The 17867-nt window shown below is 39.9% G+C and overlaps 1 protein-coding gene across 3 annotated transcripts in view; it reads left to right on the plus strand.

Annotated features, from left to right (window-relative positions):
* The window catches only part of WDFY4 (WDFY family member 4), a 125490-nt gene that overhangs the window by 65997 nt on the left and 41626 nt on the right, over positions 1-17867 (plus strand). For all 3 annotated transcript variants that reach the window (XM_017725986.1, XM_017725984.1, XM_017725985.1), the window contains exons 40-47: positions 4254-4331; positions 5247-5450; positions 6343-6394; positions 7256-7422; positions 11710-11858; positions 12999-13119; positions 15493-15578; positions 17799-17861. In XM_017725986.1, the coding sequence (XP_017581475.1) occupies positions 4254-4331; positions 5247-5450; positions 6343-6394; positions 7256-7422; positions 11710-11858; positions 12999-13119; positions 15493-15578; positions 17799-17861 (920 nt within the window). The remainder of the gene's footprint in view (positions 1-4253; positions 4332-5246; positions 5451-6342; positions 6395-7255; positions 7423-11709; positions 11859-12998; positions 13120-15492; positions 15579-17798; positions 17862-17867) is intronic.

Below are 17867 nucleotides of genomic sequence, written 5' to 3' on the forward strand. Positions count from 1 at the left end.
CAGATGCTTCTCTGTAAAGCTGCCATGGTAGCTATAATCCTGTCCTCTGTAGCAAGCTTGATGAGCAAGCATTGATTGATTTAGCAAGAAAGGACCAGAAGTATTGTGCTTTAACATTCTGGTTAGATGTGTGGAAACAGAAGGAGCATGAGAACTGCCATGAATACAAGAAGATAGTTTTCATATCTCCAAAGGGTTTAGGCTCAAAACTACTGAAAATCTGTCTCCGTGCCTGTGTAAGTCATGGTGGTTCAGAAATGTTCTATGAAAAAATTATTGGCTCTAGATGATGCCTGCAAAAATCATTTGCTTTTGTGAGAAACTCTCTCCTTCCTGACTAGGTCACATCCTCATCCACACTGGTTAGGGCATGTGGTCCAGAGGACAGAGGTGGCATATGGGGCTGCTGAGAAGAGCAATGCTGCGCCACAAGTGGATGCCATTTAATGTTGAGCTGCTGGGAAATATATACTTAAGAAAAACTGAACAATTTGCTCTTTCTAAAATGGCATTTCCTTAGTGTTCTGCTTCATCTGCTTTTCTGTTTGATTCAAGATGTGAAGAGTATCACATTGGTATCGTGTAATTTTTCTTATTCTAATGATGCTAATTTCCTATTTTCTTCTTTGGGAGTGATCATCCATAGAGATTTTAAGTATTTTTAATTGTCATTTTTGAGGTTCAACTGCTGCATATGTATTATCTCTGTGTTGATATCTTTAATACTTGGATTAAAGGTGCGTCTGCCTCCCTTCACTAGCAGAAAACCTGTACATAAAACCTGTGAAATGCATGCCTAAGCACATCCCTAAACACAGTGATTTCTTGAATCAGTCATCAGATCTATTTCTGCCATGCACAAACTCTTTGCCACTGTCACATATGCTATTTACATGCAGTGTCTGGCATCCCTAAGAGCTCACTACCTGCTGTGCTGTTTTTCTGTGCCTGTGAAATACTTTCTGAAAACCTAGTGACTGCTTAAATAGCCATAATTAGATAAAAAAAACCTTCCTTGAAGAATTGTGAAAGCCCAGTTTAGACAAATAAAGCACATGGACTCTTCCTGGGATATGAGATCTTGTATCTGGTAAATCAGCTATATTAGAGTACTATCTGCCACTGGGAACATAAGAGTAGAAGGGGTTTCCAAACTAGTTCATCAAATGGTTTCTCCCTCCCACTACTGCATGCTCTCACCATATGCATCCTCCCTGTGGGCTTATCATGCTATTTCAAATTAATTCAGGTTGGGTTTGCCCCATCGCCATCCCCCCTTTCCCTGCAACCACGTCCTAATGACAGGAAGTTGTGGACTCTCCACCCCTGGAGGTGTTCAAAACCAGGCTGGATGGGGCTCTGAGTATCCTGTTCTAGTGGAAAATGTCCCTGCCCATAGAAGAGGGGTTGTACAACACTGGGTGATCTTTAAGGTCCTGTCCAACCCAAACAATTCTATGATTTAGTGATGTTCCAGAAACTCAGCTCTTAGATTCTGTCATGTTCCAGAAACTCACTTCTTTGTTTCCCCATCTGCAAACTAAAGACTTTGACTTCTTTCATAAAGATCTCTGAGTGGTACTGGTCAAAACTACTGTGCAAGAGTTACAGCTGTGATGCTACATAAATGCTCTTACTATGTATGTTTATATACTTACAATATTTATTTTGTTCAGAAGAGCTAAAGTAGTAGACTATCATCACTAATTCTAGCCCTTACCAACAGATGACTAGAAACACATGCTTCAAAACAAGTATGTGGGTACTGTCACTGTCATCCATGGGATAATTCGCTTGGCACAGTGAGGGATTTGAACATTTAGGCTTACCTTGTGTCTCTTAAAAGTCAAAAATTAATTTGTCTTGACGTTTATTTTTATTTATTAATAGTTTCGGCACATACTTTTGTGTGCATGTGTATTCTGTAGCACAACACATATAAAGAAAGCCTCCAAGTGCAGAGCCCTAATGACATAATGTTTTTTAGGAAAGAGCTGTGGTATGTGTGGTGTCTGGATCATGCAATATGAGTTTGTTATGGCAAGCCTGAATATTTATGAGGTGCAGGAGTGTTAAGTGATCTATATATATTAAAAAAAAATATCAGACATAAAGCATTCCAAAGCTCAGTAGAGTTTTGTTAACTTATAAGTCTCACCTCAATCTTCTATGTTTTTCTTTTCAACTGTTTCTCATTATAAACAGTCTCTCAATCTCTTTAGTTGAAAGAAATTATAGAAAATTCACACTCTGGATTTCCTCAGTGCTAATAATTTTCTCTCCTATTTGAGGACTCCATACAGCAAGAGCAGAAATGGTTTTTGAGTCTGTGATTTGTTTTGGTTTTTTAATAGGAAAATAACTTTTAAATTCCATCACCTTTTCAAGCTCTAAATATTGGCTGGGGAATATGTGGCAGTAAAATGATCTGATTCTACTTACAATGTGATTGCCTAAGGCAGCAAAGTAGAGAAATCTGTAAATGAAAGACTTAAAGCATGGTTTCATACTCAGATTTTTAGGAAGGGATTGATCAATAAGGCTCTTTAGTAGACCCTTCCCTAAAATGTGCATTATAGTTCTTACATTTACACCTGCTTTTCTGTATATGAAACTCAAACCTTATGTTACACTACATTAACAATTATCAAAGCTGGCATGTTTTTGTTTAAGATAGATTTACTGTGGCACTGTTGAAGTTAAGCTACTCCGTAAAGAGGTGGTCTTTTAAAGGATAACCACTTAAAATTTTTAATGGAAACTGTTTATTTGTTAGAAACTTGTTTGCATTAGTTGTTCATTAAGCATTACAGTGTAATTGTTTTGACTGGCTTATTAAATAATAGCCTAGTCCATATTCTCCATGTTTATTGGATATCTTTTTCAGGTTTTGTTTTTGTGCATTGGTTTGGTTTGTGTGGGCTTTTTTCCTTCCAATCAGAGTCATCTCCAATTTTGTTAACTGTTCATTTCACTTTACAACCAGATGGTTTTCCCGTGGGATCAAGAGGGACATTTTCATCTGGTTGAAGCTGGCTAGCTATAGCTCATTTAGAAGCCAAAGTGGTTAGTCTTTGGTTAACCAGATTTGGCTAGAAGAACTTTTCCTCCTTAGGACCCTTCATATGTTTCAAGGGCTAGGAGCTGGGTCAGTGAGAATCTTTGCAATGTGGGCTTTGACCTTAGGGGGTCTCACTGGTGACCATGAGTGAACCACCGACTATGAGCAACTTTGAAACAGCTGCCAGTAGAGCACTGACTTGACTTGAATAGTCTGTGAATATCTAAAATGGAGGAAAAGGTTTTCTACTCTGAATGGTTTTGCCCTAAGTCCACATAGAGCCAGGATCTCAGCTCTTCTCCTACACTGAGACTGGTTTAACAGCACAGAGATGCTGTTGCTTTCTAGGTCAGCCTTTATGGGAGTTTTATATGAATTATGGAATAGTTTTGTGAGGCTGCAACTGTGATTACAGGTTTAATGATGCTTTAAACAAACAAAAATATAATGACTTTCATCAGTGTAAAACAGGAGCTTCCTGCAGGGAAACACCAATAAATGTGGCTTCGCAGCAGGGTTACAGACCTGGCTGGCAGCCAGCAGTAATCGGCACAACACCCAGGCCTTGTATGTTAACTTAATTAGAGCCCAGTGCAAGCAGCAGCCAGACAGTTTGCTGTGAGAGATCACTGCCAGTGTGGCAGAGAGTCCCTGCATTTAAAAGTTACCTACCTGATCCATGGCTTTAGGTAGTAAGAGGCTGGGACTTTCACAGCAAGTGCAGCCTCGTGCTGTGACTCACAACAGTCTCATATTTGTTGGGGAAGTTCACCTGCATGTGACAGCATTCATATGGCACTGCAGGCACTCACCTCTCCTGTATAATATCACTATAGATCCTTGCCTCAGCTGGGGTCTCTGTCATTTATGCTATTTGCAGTACTAATTCAGCTCCAAAAAAGAGGAGCCTTAAATTGTATTTGATGTTTTCTTTCACCTTCTGAGAAAGTTCTGAGCAGTTCCACTAATGATCTTGTTAAGATCATGTCTATGTATTTCCAGTCTAAGTGTGCCACTTGCTCTCAGGTAATTGACTAATCAGTACACTGCCTGCAGAGCCATCAAACTTGCAGACACAGGCCATATTCCCTAACTGCTCTTGTAAAAGAAGGGCAGCTAATGCCTGCTTCTGCCCCTCACAGGAATTGCACCTGCAGCACCTTGGCATAACGTGTTCTGACGTTTCTTCTAGGGATTTGTGTCAAGTATGGAACGGTACCGAAGAGTTGGGCAGGAGCTGTATGCCTCTCTGTACAAGGACCACGTACAGGTAAAGGATGAATATTGGGCAACAGCTTTCTGTTGGACTACCCTTGGACTACCCTGAGAAACTGAGCATTTTAAAAGTGAGATGAATATTGTGCCTAAAGAACTGCTGAGAGTTGATGAGTCAACACTCCTTTCCTGACATTGCCACTGAAGTGTGATACAGCATCATTCGGCAATCAAATGCCTCACTTTATTTTCAGGAGCCTTTTTTTCCTTTGTTTAAATGAATTATTCCACTCCTCCAATGGCAGAAATGAAAGTGAGGACTTTGACCTTTTTTTTTTTTCCTTAGTAGCGAGTAAAACTTTTAAAATAGATCTCAAGCTCATAGTAAAACATCACAGGTTCAAGTTTGGCCATTAGAGACCAACAAACTTTTGCCTCTTTGAAATTTGCACCTCTCCTCTTCTTTAAATTAATATTTTAATGCTCCCCAACTCCTTGCACACAACACCTAAGTAAAATTAATTAAATTTATGCCTTGCTCAGAGGGAGCATAGTACATTTGTATTTGAGACATTCAGACTGTTTTCAGTGAACATGATGATTGTTGCTATTTGTCACACACATTTGCCAGAAGAAAATGGAATTAATAAAAACCTCTGTGATGTGGTTTTCCTGGCTGACTGCTTTTGAGTTGGAAATTTAATGAAAGCCGCCATTTTCAATTTTGTGATGTGCTTGTATTTGTCACTGTATCGTCTAGTCAGACTATCACTAGTTTATCCCTAATAACTTCTGCTGCAGCACACTGCCAGTGGTCACTTGGACTTGTTTGCTAGGTCTGCAGCACTCCCTCTGCGGTGGTCCCATCTGGTGGGTTGGGTAGATCCCTCTGAATCACTGGGGTGGTGCCACTGGTGGCTGAGAGGAGGGAAGTGTCCAAAAGCCAGCACAAAGTGTTTCTGTCCCACAGATGCAGCAGTGTGCTTACAGCAAAGCAGCCAAAGACTGGATGATACTTGAGGAGCAGCTTTTCTACAGGAGGGGCCCGTGGAGAGATGCTTCATGTTCGTTAGAGCCACGATGGATTCTTGATTGTTATGAGGGGCCTTCGCGAATGAGGAGGAGGATTCAACACATGAGCACCCATGCAGCAACAATGCAAACAAAGAGTGAGGTAGAAAGCTTTAGAAAGCTTTTGCAGGAGGTGCACAATTTCTGTAACAGTTGGTGGTGGCTTTATAGATTAGAGAAACATTAAGGTTGGAAAAGACCTTCAAAATCATAGAGTCCAACCTTTGACAAATATGTGCATCTCTTTCCTCTGGTTCTCATCACCTGACTCCTCAATATGCTGTTCCATGTATAGAGAACCCCTTGAAGGGGTGTGGATTTGGGGGTAAGAAAGGCTCCAATGTATTTAACAGCAACAGAATGAATTTTCCTCTTTTCTTGTATAAAATCTCCCCAGACGGGTGACAATATAACCTGTCCATACTTTTCTGCTAGTAGTATCTCAAGTGCTTCCCAATGTATGCAGCAGAGTCCAGTTAGAAGGCTGCACTGTCCTGTTAGTCATATGCTTACAAGTGCTGCTAGAAGTGGTGAATGGCCAAAAGGGGAACTAGGGTGGTTTGAACTAAGATTGAACTGTGTATGTGGGGTATTTAGTACTTTCTGTTTCTCTAATGTCAAAGTGTCAAATCCTATCAATGAAAGGCTGAAGACTTCAATGTAAGGTTCCTATATCTAAGGCATTTTCAGCTTTCATGTGCTGCTTGGATTCTGGCAGTTTTCTGCAAATGGAGTAGTATGATTTTTATCCTATAACTGGCCTCATGCACAGTGGTCTTTGAAAAGATAATAGTTCTTCTGTTTAATTGTTGACATTTGTTCCTTTGGGTTCCTTTCCAATGATGTTTATTTGTTCCTTTCCATTGAGTTTATTTGAATTTCCAAGGCATTTATTTGCACCATAGATCTAAAGCTGTGTTCTTCTCTGCCAGCTAGGTTCTGACATGTTTACCTGTCTGCATGTTCCACTCTAGTCACACCTAGTCTCTTTTCAGGTTCTCCTAGCAAACAGAAAGGAAACAACTTCCCCCACTGAAGTGAATCCAGGTAACCTTTTAGGGCTTCATTGCATCATCAAGAAAGTAGACATAAACAGTCAAAGATAATTGGAATTAGTGTATGGAGTTCCAGGTCAGAATTCAAGCCAGCAAAAAAACCTTAATGTTAGTGCTCTGGGCTAAAAAGTCACTATAACATCTGGGACAAAGCTCATGTAAATTTTATAGGTGATATATCAACTGTGTTCAGAATTTGCTGCTCTATTGTTGCCACCTGAAAGATCTAAAAGAGCTATTTTGAAATGAAAGCTTTGGGTACTTTTGGGCACCTGCAAAGCTCCCAATTGCTTAAACTCAGAAGAAATTAGGTTGGAAATATGCAGTGTTGCATACTTTTTACTGTGATAGGGTCTAGCAAACACGTGAGTGGAGCTCATTGTTTTAGACTCCAACCAAGATGGAAGCAGTATGTAGTTCCTGCATGGAGTGGTTACAGTCAGCCTCAATAAGAAGGCTGACTGTGCCTTTTTGATCTGCATGCACTGCATGAGTGTGCAAAACCTGGGACACAGCTTAAGCAAGATATAAGTGGGTTGTCTCTCTTTGGGTTTTATTAAGATCCTGCTCAGTCCACATCCCCAAAGTCCACATTAAATTTTTCCTACTTTCCTAATCTTCCGTGATTATAGGGATTTAGTGTGAATTATGACTGACTGCATGTATCTGTCTTTGGTTCCCTGAAATAATCATCCTTCTTCAGCAGTCACAGGTTTTAATTCTCTTGCCTGTTTTTTGCACATAAATAATGCTGTTTCCCAAGGTAGAATAGATTGAGTGAAAGTCTAAATTGCAAATACTTCTGGTGTCATCCGGCTGCCACTGAAACCGCAATCTCTTTATACTGATACAGGAGAGCTGATGTTAAATGGAGCAGAGAGGGAGATGGATCAGAAGGGATTGGATTGTAACCAGCTAACATTCTTCCCAGCTCTACATGAAAGTTTCCATTCAGAAGACTTTTTGGAACTGTGTGTGGAGAGACAAATTATATTGCAGGAGTTGGCAGAGAGTGAAAAGGTAGGAAAGATGAACTAGAAAATTTTCTCTGGGGACATGGCACTTTAGAGGGTGAATTGGATGTGGAGGCCTATCTGTTCCTTTCAGTTTGGGGTTCAGGTGGATTCAGTCTACAGTACACATCATTACTCTCTGTTTCCCTAGAGCAAATATAATTTTCCAGCCTCTGTATGAACTCCTACACAGACTTTTCTTGAAGAGCAATTAACATTAATTCCTTGAAGTAAGAGAAAAAAATTTGGGCATAGCAACCAAGATATTCTCGTATGAGAAGTATTGTCTGAATTTGCCTAAGACATGGCAAATGATAAGACTGTGAGAATTCCTGTGCTGCTCCACAACCTTTATTCATGGTCAGAGCAGTGCCTAGATCAAACTTATTTCTTACCTCTGGAAGAGTGTGCCAGTTTTGTATAGGTTGCTAGTTCGGTGGTGTTCACATGTCTTCCTGAAGAATACCAGAAGATGTTTTCTTCCTCCCTTCATACATCTTTTCCTTTCTCTCTCCCCATGAGTTCTGGACAGATTCTTCCCTCTTAGGCCACAGAAACTTTCCACGCTTCCTCTTTGATGCTTCCATCATGTGTTACCTAGTCAAAACATTGCTGTTCCTTCTTTGCTCTTGTACAGAACTGGATGCACTTCACCAAGGTTTCTTCCCAATATAAGGAAGAGGCGAGTTCAGGACCATTGTGGGAGGAGATGAGTTGTGGAGTAAATAAGGGTGACTCTTAGGAATATTGTAACTTAGATGTTGTCAATTTAATTGAGGCATAGACATGGCCTCATTCCCTGATCTTTTGCAGTGTACCTGTTTTTTTCAGTGGCATCACTCCCCCAGTGGCCCAGGAATTAACATCCCATGGTGGAAGCCAAATACTTTTAGAATTTAAACTCAGTCATCACAGTGCTGTGATAGTTGTACATAGATACAGAAATAGCTGTTTTATTTTAATATCTCAATACCATCACCAGATTTTCCTGATGCTTTGCCAGTGGCTGGGGGTTGCACTTGTGCTCTCTAATAGGACTTTCTCAGACCTCTTGGTGCAGTCTGTTTATGTAACAGAATTCATTTCTCTGCCCCTCCTCCTTTTGCCCCTTCCTCCCCATACTTCTCCCCAGAAGAAGGAGACAGGCATGAAAATGCGAGGCATGTTTTCCATGCACTGATCTCATTTTGAGCCTTCAGGCTGTCTGTCTCTTCTCCATGTAACTCTGCAGGAAGCCATCAGAAATGCCAGGCATGTTTTTTTCCAGCAGCAGTCGCTGCCTTGCCAAGCTGGCAGAAGTATTAACAAAAGCAGCGGGGGGTGACATTAGCTGTCCTGTGCTCACTTAGTGCGCCGCTGTCCTGCCTTGTCAGTGGCTGCCTCCTGAGCTCTTTGCACTTTAAGCAGGCAACTGGAGCCATGTTCTCTCCTGCACTGCACAGACAAGTCATTGAATGTGCCTGAGTGTGTGTGAGTTTGAGTGAATGTGTGACCATTGTATTTTTCCCTGGAGGGACCATGCTAACACTACTAGAGCCTGCAGGAATAGATGGCTAATCCCCGTAGTGTTTTTGAAAACTATATGAAGACTGTTTGCATCTTCACACATGTAGTTCTTTTGGAAATCTGGTTGTTGAACTCCAGAGCAGATACACTTTTATGGCTGTTTGCTTAAATGCAACTGGAACATTTAGAAACAGCTCTTCTGAAAAACAAGAAAAAGAAACAACTTAAGCCTTTAGCTTAATTCCCTTGTACATCTGAATGAACAGAGCAATCAAGAGATGCAGGGCTTTGGGCAATACCTTAGAAGGTAATTATTCAATTATTTTATGTCATGTTTGCTTCATTGATTAATGATTCTAGTAGCTTGTGAACTGGGTTTTGATCTGTTTTGACAGAAAATGGAAGTTTTTATTTAATTTATGATAATTTCAAGCTGCTTGGTGTTTCAGTGCAAGACTGAAGGTACAAGACTTGCAGGTACAACACTGTCCTGGTGGAGATTTTGTGGTACAACTCTGTCAGATCTTTGCTACTCATCAGCAGTAATATAAGTCACATTCCCCAAATGAAAAAAGTTTACTCAGCTCAAGGGCTCTTGTATTTCCAATAACGCAGATGTATTTAATAATAATATAAATTTGAAGAAATAATATAAAATTGGAGAAAGGGATTGACACCATTGACTGTTTCTGGTTGGATAGTACAGAATACTCAGAGTTTAAGGTTTGTGAAAGAGAGGTACATGCTCTTTCCTCCCTGTCAAGGTCTGCTAATGTGCCCTGGTCCAGCCTTAGGCAGAATAGCAAAGTGTTTATTTGTGCCAGACCATATCAGTGATCATGAGCAGGCCTCCTTCACGATCCACATGCCTCCTAAAAACAGACACATGATCTCTGGGTTTGAGGTGGATTTCTTAGAAGTCTGGATTTCAACTTCGTGTCTGTGGAGCTGCTTTATGAAACTGCCTGATATTTCAATATTCAGTTACCTTCATTTTGGGAAGAAGTGATCTTTTTCCTATTTAATTACTTCAGGAAACCATTTGGTTTGCTAATGTGAGCAGATTTCCCCAGTATTCTCAGTGCAAGCATACGTGTCTCTAACCATGTAATGGCAGGCACTCCAGTTCAGGGTTCTGTGGTTGGCATTTCCCTGCAGAGATAGGCATTCCTATGGGAGAGGTGATGAAAAAATGCTACCTTCCTCTTAGAAATCATTTAGAGGGGAAAGAGATTGAAGAGATTTTCATAAAAAAATACCCACAGAAGTCTCCCAGGGCTGGGGTTTTGTTTTTTTTTTTCCTTAAAGCCAGATAGAAGAAAACAACCTTTTGTGCCCACTAAGTGATTTCAAAATGAAGCGCCCCATTTGTTGGTAAAATAATGTCTTTTCAGCAGAAGTATTTAAACGTGGAGATTTTATTTCATTTACTTATGAATTTAATATTTATGTTATCCTGACATCAAACACTAAAACCTTGTGAAGCAGTACAGGTCTGTTTCAGCTGACCTGAGCTAGACCGTGTGTATTTTGGGATGGCAAGGAAGGTTGTAGATTTGACTCCAGAAATAGTGAGGTTAGGAACAAAGGCGAAGAGCAAAGGAGAACCATTCTTACCCTACATATGATTGTGTAGACTTTACGTTATGTAGTAAAACCAATCCCATTTCTGGGTCAGTTTTGCCTGTCCCAAAAAATAATACAGCTCCCTAGCTTGGTAGAGGTAAGACCATTGAGATCTTAAGAGAAAAACAGATTTGTGATACTTCTCATACTTGTCAATCTGTTCTTTTAAGAGCACTGTATTACATTTCTGAATCAGGAAACTTCTCCTGTTATATGTAGCCCACTGATCCTTGCAGCTTCAGATGGACTCAGCTTGCAAAATTTTACACTCATTTCTGGATTGTATGCAATTCAGAATTGTGTTAATTTACAGGGGGAGCTCAGCAGTGCACAGTTTTCCTAGTATATAAGGTAGTAGCGTTTTAAGATTTTGGGAGGAAGATTTTTGAGGCTGGGCTAATAGATGATTAGCTACTGCCTCCTTCCCTAGGAATGGAGGAGGTACTGGTTGAAAGTTCTGGTTGAAACTGGGCACAACACTGAGTTGGCCTTGACCCTCCCAGCTCACTGTACTAACCAGAGGGCTTTGCTTTTGGAGCTGAGTATATATAGAATATTATATGAGCAGACAAAAATAAGGAACTCCATGCTTCTAAATGTAAGAGAAATTCTTTGCAATAAACTACTGCTTGATTTAAAATCAGAACTTTTATTTTTCCTGCAGGCCACACCATTTTCCAGTCCCTATATTGGTTTATTTACTTTCTGCACCATCTATCAGCCATAGAAAATGTTCCAGAAAAAAGGCTTTCTTTTCTTTATCAAAACTGGTCAGTTCCCAAGAAAACTTTCTATGAACTAGCGTATATAATAAACAAAATACTTTGTTGAAAAATTCCCCATGTTTTTAAATTGTATTTTAGAAATTCTTCTACAAGAAATTGAGTCTTAGGATGTCAAGGCAAAGTTTTAAAAATATTCTAGAATGTTTATCTAAATCTTTAAGACAATTAGATTGACAGATTTATATATTCTGATTGGACCTCTGTCAGTCGTATGGTGATTTTTGTGGCTTTGTTCCTGTGAATTCGCTAATCAGTATGGCACAAACATTGGTTTTTGGTACAATATATGTTCTTCTACATCACTGGGTCTGGCTCCCTGCTGCCCCTGTCTCCCATGTTACCAGCTCCTGGCCTTATTACTCTTGCCTCCATACTAGGTGACGTTCAAGTGCTCCGTGGCAGTTGTGCGGGGTCATACAGCACTGGAAGGGGTGCTGCTCTTTGGCAAAGAGCACTTCTACATCTGTGAGTGCTTCGTGTTATCCCCTCTGGAGGAAGTCTACTGTACTAGTCACTGCTTGTCCAGGTGAGTCATTCTTTGCTTTCTTCCAGAGATCTGCTTGGTCAACTCCAGTATTGGCACATGGATGCCTTGAATTTGTACAGATTTGAGGGCATTTCAAGCAGAGTAATAGCACAGCAAGAAGTTTTCCATCCTTCCCATTTGTTCAAAAAACTGCTTAACATAACTAACAGAGGTGCTTGTTCACAGGCTTTGGAGATGCCATGAGAACACCCATCTTCAACAGATGGAGATGGTGGACAGTCTCACACATACATTGTTGGTTTTCAGTTATGTTATAGTGTTGTTAAAGTTTCTTTCTGAGTAGCTCACAGCTTTTTTTCATATGGAACAGTTAGTGCAAGACCCTTTAGCTTCGTTGTCTCATAAGTTTTTTGTTTGTGCCTCCAAGACAGATTCGTAATTAATATTTGGCACACTGCTATTATCTCTGACTCATGATTTATTGAAAGCGATCAATATTGAAAATGAGTCTGTTAGACTGAGCTCTTTGTGCATACTGTGTGCTCATGTGCAAAACCCAGTGGGACAGTGAGTAGCTCAGCATTTTTACTCCCTGTCTGCTCTGCATCCGAATCTTACTAAATTTAATATCAGTCAGTCTGATCAGGTGACTTAAGGATCGATTAGACTGGATCTGATAAAAGCTTAGGTTGTTTTTCTAAGGGATTTTCTGTGGGCTAGGCTGTAGATGGAAATTCCAATGCATATACACAACTAAAATAATAATTAATTAATTGTTTAATTATTAATTCCAAGTAATTGCTCTTTACAATAGCTGTGTGTCCATATGATGCTTACCCTTGACTTGGGCTTTCAGGTTCTCCCAACAAGTTTCTTCCCTTGCTCATTCTCAGACTTCAACGTGTGCAAAACATTGCTGTCTGCCTGTTTGCATGCACTAAAAGAACTCCAAACCTACCCTTAGCCTCCACAGGCTCTTTATTTGGGTAACTAGTTGAAAATCTGCCTTTAGTATTTAGCTTTATTTAGCTTTGTTTTCAGTTTATGTATGTCCCAGTTGATCTTGATATCTCTTGGTATTGTTGTTTTTCTTTAGGGGAGGACTTGCATGTTCAAGAGGTCTCTCCAGGTCTTTTTTGTTTCAAATTAATTTTTTTTTAATTTATTTTTCTCTTCCAGAATCAGTGATCCATTTATTTTCAACTTATGTCATAAAGATCATGCTGTGGGAGACCAGATGTGTTCCCGTTATTCATATCATGATATCAAAGAAATTCATCTGATGCGCTTTCTCCTGCAGGTAGGAATTAACATGCTCAGTCATTAGAGGGAAAGCTGCAACAGCAGCAGTGACACGTGACTGAAAACTGCTTGCTCAGTTTTCACTAAGACTGCTGATATTTTTTTGCTTGAGTATCAAAATGCTTTTGGTCCCATCATTGCTTCATTAGCCTTTGCTAATACAAACACCTTTCTATACTCACCACAGTGTTAAAACACCCTGAGTGGAGTGGCTGGATTATTAATTGTTGGGCTAACAGTGTTGTTCACACAATGTGTTTGAAAATTAGACTTGAAGTTAATTTTCTTTATTTTTATGGAAGCTACCAGAAAGCAGCTGACTTTAGTAATATTGAGCTCCCAAAGACTTCAGTAGTTACGGCATCAGTGTACTATGGGTTACTAACACACTTATCCTGGGCCTCTTGGAATAGCATTCAAGTTGTGCATGTGGTTCAATAAAAGAACCATAAGCCAAAACAGAGGATTCTGTGCCTATAGCTGCAATACCCAGGAGCTACTCATCACCAGGGGCCTCAGTACCCTTTCAGTTTTGTCTAGTTTAGCTGAATCTGTGAGGAGAATCACAGAAGAGTCGTAACTAGAACTTCTTGCAACACCAGAGCCTGTACTTGCTTTGGAGGGTTTTGGTACAGTCTAAGGATTAATTCACAGATTTGACCAATATATGGAATTTTGAAGCAGCTGTAACTAGTTACTTGTTACTTTGAATCCATTTTTGGAAGGTTGAGATTCAGCAGGGAATTAAGAAATCATTTAGAAAATTCAGAAGCTGGAGAAAATAGGGCTGATAATTGTCTTATATCATGTAGTATGGTACTCATCCATGAGTCAGCCCTGTTTGATTTTATATTTAATTGTGTATGCAAACTGGGTAATTTTGGTGGGTGACGCTTCAGGATACAGTACATTGCAGTGGTTAGGTCACTCACCAAGCATGTACAGGAATGGTAAGTCATGTTCTGAGTAACTGTATGAAGCTTATTTTCTTAGATCACTTAGGTGATCAGCCTGAGTAGCAGAACTGTCACCTCTTCTGTTTGTGGGATAGCATCGAAGGTCCTAGTGGAAGACTTCCAGCTACTCATATATTCACATTTGTGTATGCATGGATTTTTTTAAACATGAAAAATAGAAGTGTTAGTGTGACCCAAAGTGAAAAGTGGAGATGAGTAGAAACAGTGTTTGGATGGGCCTGGGGAATAGGCAGAGCTTGCTGGTTTGAGGGGTTTTGTAGATTGGGGGTTTTGTTGTTGTTCCAGGGTTGTTTTATTCAGTTAATTAACTGAAAACTCAGGTATCTGTATCAGGCTTTGCTGGGACTCTATGCCACAAACTTTGAAAATGTATTGTGGAAAAGAAGAAACCTGATTCCTTGTGCTTTCCCTGTAGGCCAGGTAGATCAGCTGTTCAGGCAGTGACTGTGCCTCAGCTGGTCTCCTCTTGTCCCTGCACATAGCCCAGCCCAGAGCAAAGCACTGGCCCAATTCTGTAATGGCAACACTTGAGCAGACCTCATTTGGAAAGCTGAGCTTCAGAGCAAATGGTCCAAGCTGTTTATTGTCATAGCTGCTCTCATATTACCTTTATGCTTTATATTTTATCCATGAATCATGTATGGGCCACCTGCCATCATAGTGTTTTTCTAGGTTTGTATTGCACCTGCCGCATTTGGATTGAAACTCATGTCTGTGTTCCCAGACACTGCATGTTATTTATAGTTTTACTTGAATGACTTGGGGGAAGAAAGGACCACTCACTAAGTAAATAATAGGATTATATTCAAATGCCCAGCATAACAACGTGTGGAGACATTCCAGGGAGGTGAAAAGGGAGTGAAATTTTCTTTCAACTTTAATTCTTCAAAGTTTTGGTGAGAAATGTCATAAACTCCCCTTCCTCCTTTGCTGCTTCTAGTCAGGAGAAATTATTTTGGCAGTTCTATTGAGCTCTCTCTTAATTTAGAAAGCAGTATGGATGCTCTCTAAAAGAAACTTATTTAGAATCCCCTCTCTGTGTTATCTTTATCACCTAGTTGGAAGTTAATGCTACTATTGTCTTATTAATCACACTGAGATTTCACGATAGAAATGTTTCAGAAGCAGCAGGAAAAGGTGATTGGTGGAACCAATATCTGGAGTTTGGTTTTGCTTCAAAGAGGTCTTTGAACTCCTAGTCACCCAGTAGGACCATTTCTACTGTTGGAGATATTTAGAATGTTAGATGTATTTTGTTTTACTTCTTCACGTTTGTCAAAAAGTCAAGGTCTTGTTTTTAAAGCTCTGAAGAATTGGACAGGCTGTGATGGACCCTTTGCAGCACTAGGCTTTGCTTTGCAGCTCCTCACACTGTAAATGATTTACCTTTCCAGGAGATCGCCTTGGAAATATTCTTCAAAAATGGTTACTCCAGATTTCTTGTCTTCCATGACAGTGACCGAAATAAGATATTTAAAAGGTAATGACGAGCTCATAATGACATGGGAATGCTCCTGGTGATGCTCCTGGTATACCACCCCTATTTATCCTGGTGTCAGGTGTCTGTGTTGTGTTGCCACGGGAACTTTATTTTCCATTTTTTCCTTGAGCTTTCATGGGTTACACTTTAGCTATGAAATTTTCCTTTTTCTGACCTGTGAATTTTTCTGAGCATTATATAGCCATTGACTTATCAAGGGATCTAATGTGTAGGACTTTTCTAGCGCCCAGTCATGTGTTCTGTGTCCCTGCATCCCAGGAAATTTTGACTGTAGCTGTTTTCCTTCCTCCCACTAAGACTAGAACCACTTCCACTTCACCTCACTGTACTGGGTGGACTATTGAGCTCTCTCTTAATTTAGAAAGCAGTATGGATGCTCTCTAGAAGAAACTTATTTAGAATCCCCTCTCTGTGTTATCTTTATCACCTAGTTGGAAGTTAATGCTACTATTGTCTTATTAATCACACTGAGATTTCAGAAGCAGCAGGAAAAGGTGATTGGTGGAACCAATATCTGGAGTTTGGTTTTGCTTCAAAGAGGTCTTTGAACTCCTAGTCACCCAGTAGGACCATTTCTACTGTTGGAGATATTTAGAATGTTAGATGTATTTTGTTTTACTTCTTCACGTTTGTCAAAAAGTCAAGGTCTTGTTTTTAAAGCTCTGAAGAATTGGACAGGCTGTGATGGACCCTTTGCAGCACTAGGCTTTGCTTTGCAGCTCCTCACACTGTAAATGATTTACCTTTCCAGGAGATCGCCTTGGAAATATTCTTCAAAAATGGTTACTCCAGATTTCTTGTCTTCCATGACAGTGACCGAAATAAGATATTTAAAAGGTAATGACGAGCTCATAATGACATGGGAATGCTCCTGGTGATGCTCCTGGTATACCACCCCTATTTATCCTGGTGTCAGGTGTCTGTGTTGTGTTGCCACGGGAACTTTATTTTCCATTTTTTCCTTGAGCTTTCATGGGTTACACTTTAGCTATGAAATTTTCCTTTTTCTGACCTGTGAATTTTTCTGAGCATTATATAGCCATTGACTTATCAAGGGATCTAATGTGTAGGACTTTTCTAGCGCCCAGTCATGTGTTCTGTGTCCCTGCATCCCAGGAAATTTTGACTGTAGCTGTTTTCCTTCCTCCCACTAAGACTAGAACCACTTCCACTTCACCTCACTGTACTGGGTGGAAGAAGGTTTCTTCCTGCTTTCTTCCAACCCACATAGTATCACTAGATTCTTTAGGAATAACATATTTTTGTCTCTCCAACTTTATCTTTGTAGAGTTAACTTTTAACAATGGCATTTTAAAAAAGATTTTCCTTATGTGCTTGCCTTGTTTAATGGAACTTGAATGTAAGACTACGAAGTGATTAATCTGCACTTTGTTTTCTTGCATGTTTTTGTCTACTGCAGTTCTGGCCATTATATCAGGATTACTATACATTCACTGGCCTTTACACAAGAAAATCCACTTCAGTACTAGTACTTCCTGTAGTAAATTCTGCAGCCCGAACTGAGCATTGGTACTACTAATTTCTAAAGAATCATAGCAATTCCTTCTGCTCCTAAAATCTCTGAGCAGTTCCTATTCCAGTATTGCATTAAAAAGTCAGTGCAGATTTATCTGTTCTTCCTTTCCAGTGTGGCTACTTAGTCACCAGGATCTGCTCCAAAGCCAGCCCTTACCTTTGCTGTCTTTGAGTTCTGACAAGTATCTCTTGGGGGAATCTTTCAAAGGCCGTTCAAGACACGGTTTTGATCCTCAGCTGAAGGTCACCAAACGTATATTTTTCAAGGGTATAGTTTGTCTGATATCATAAACCCACAGCAAATGTAAATATGAATGGCTGAGATAAGGGTTGGTGTTCTTTCTGCCATTTTTGCTAAGTAAATGTCTGAATGGGTTCTTATTCTCTGACTTTAATAGTACCTTAAATCAAAAGTCCATAACCCTATATATAATTTCAAAGTCCTATTGGGGAGAGAAACTGCTTTTATCCAGCCCATAGCAACTCCTTAATATTAGATGTATGCTTTTGCCTGTTGTCTTGCAGCTTTGTCCCAGGTTAGAGTCTTGGGAAATGCTGTGGCTTCCTGAAGAAAGTTGTGAGGCCACAGCAGTTTTATAGATATGTAATATGTTGTAATAACCATTTGCATAACTATAATGTGACCTTTCATATCTCCTATAGATTTTGCTCTTTCCAACCTGCTTTGAAGTCAAAGGGGATAACGGAAGAATCCCTAAATATAAGGTAAGA

The sequence above is a fragment of the Corvus brachyrhynchos genome, unplaced genomic scaffold (assembly GCF_000691975.1).
Source record: "Corvus brachyrhynchos isolate BGI_N302 unplaced genomic scaffold, ASM69197v1 scaffold61, whole genome shotgun sequence".
Lineage (NCBI taxonomy): Eukaryota > Metazoa > Chordata > Aves > Passeriformes > Corvidae > Corvus > Corvus brachyrhynchos.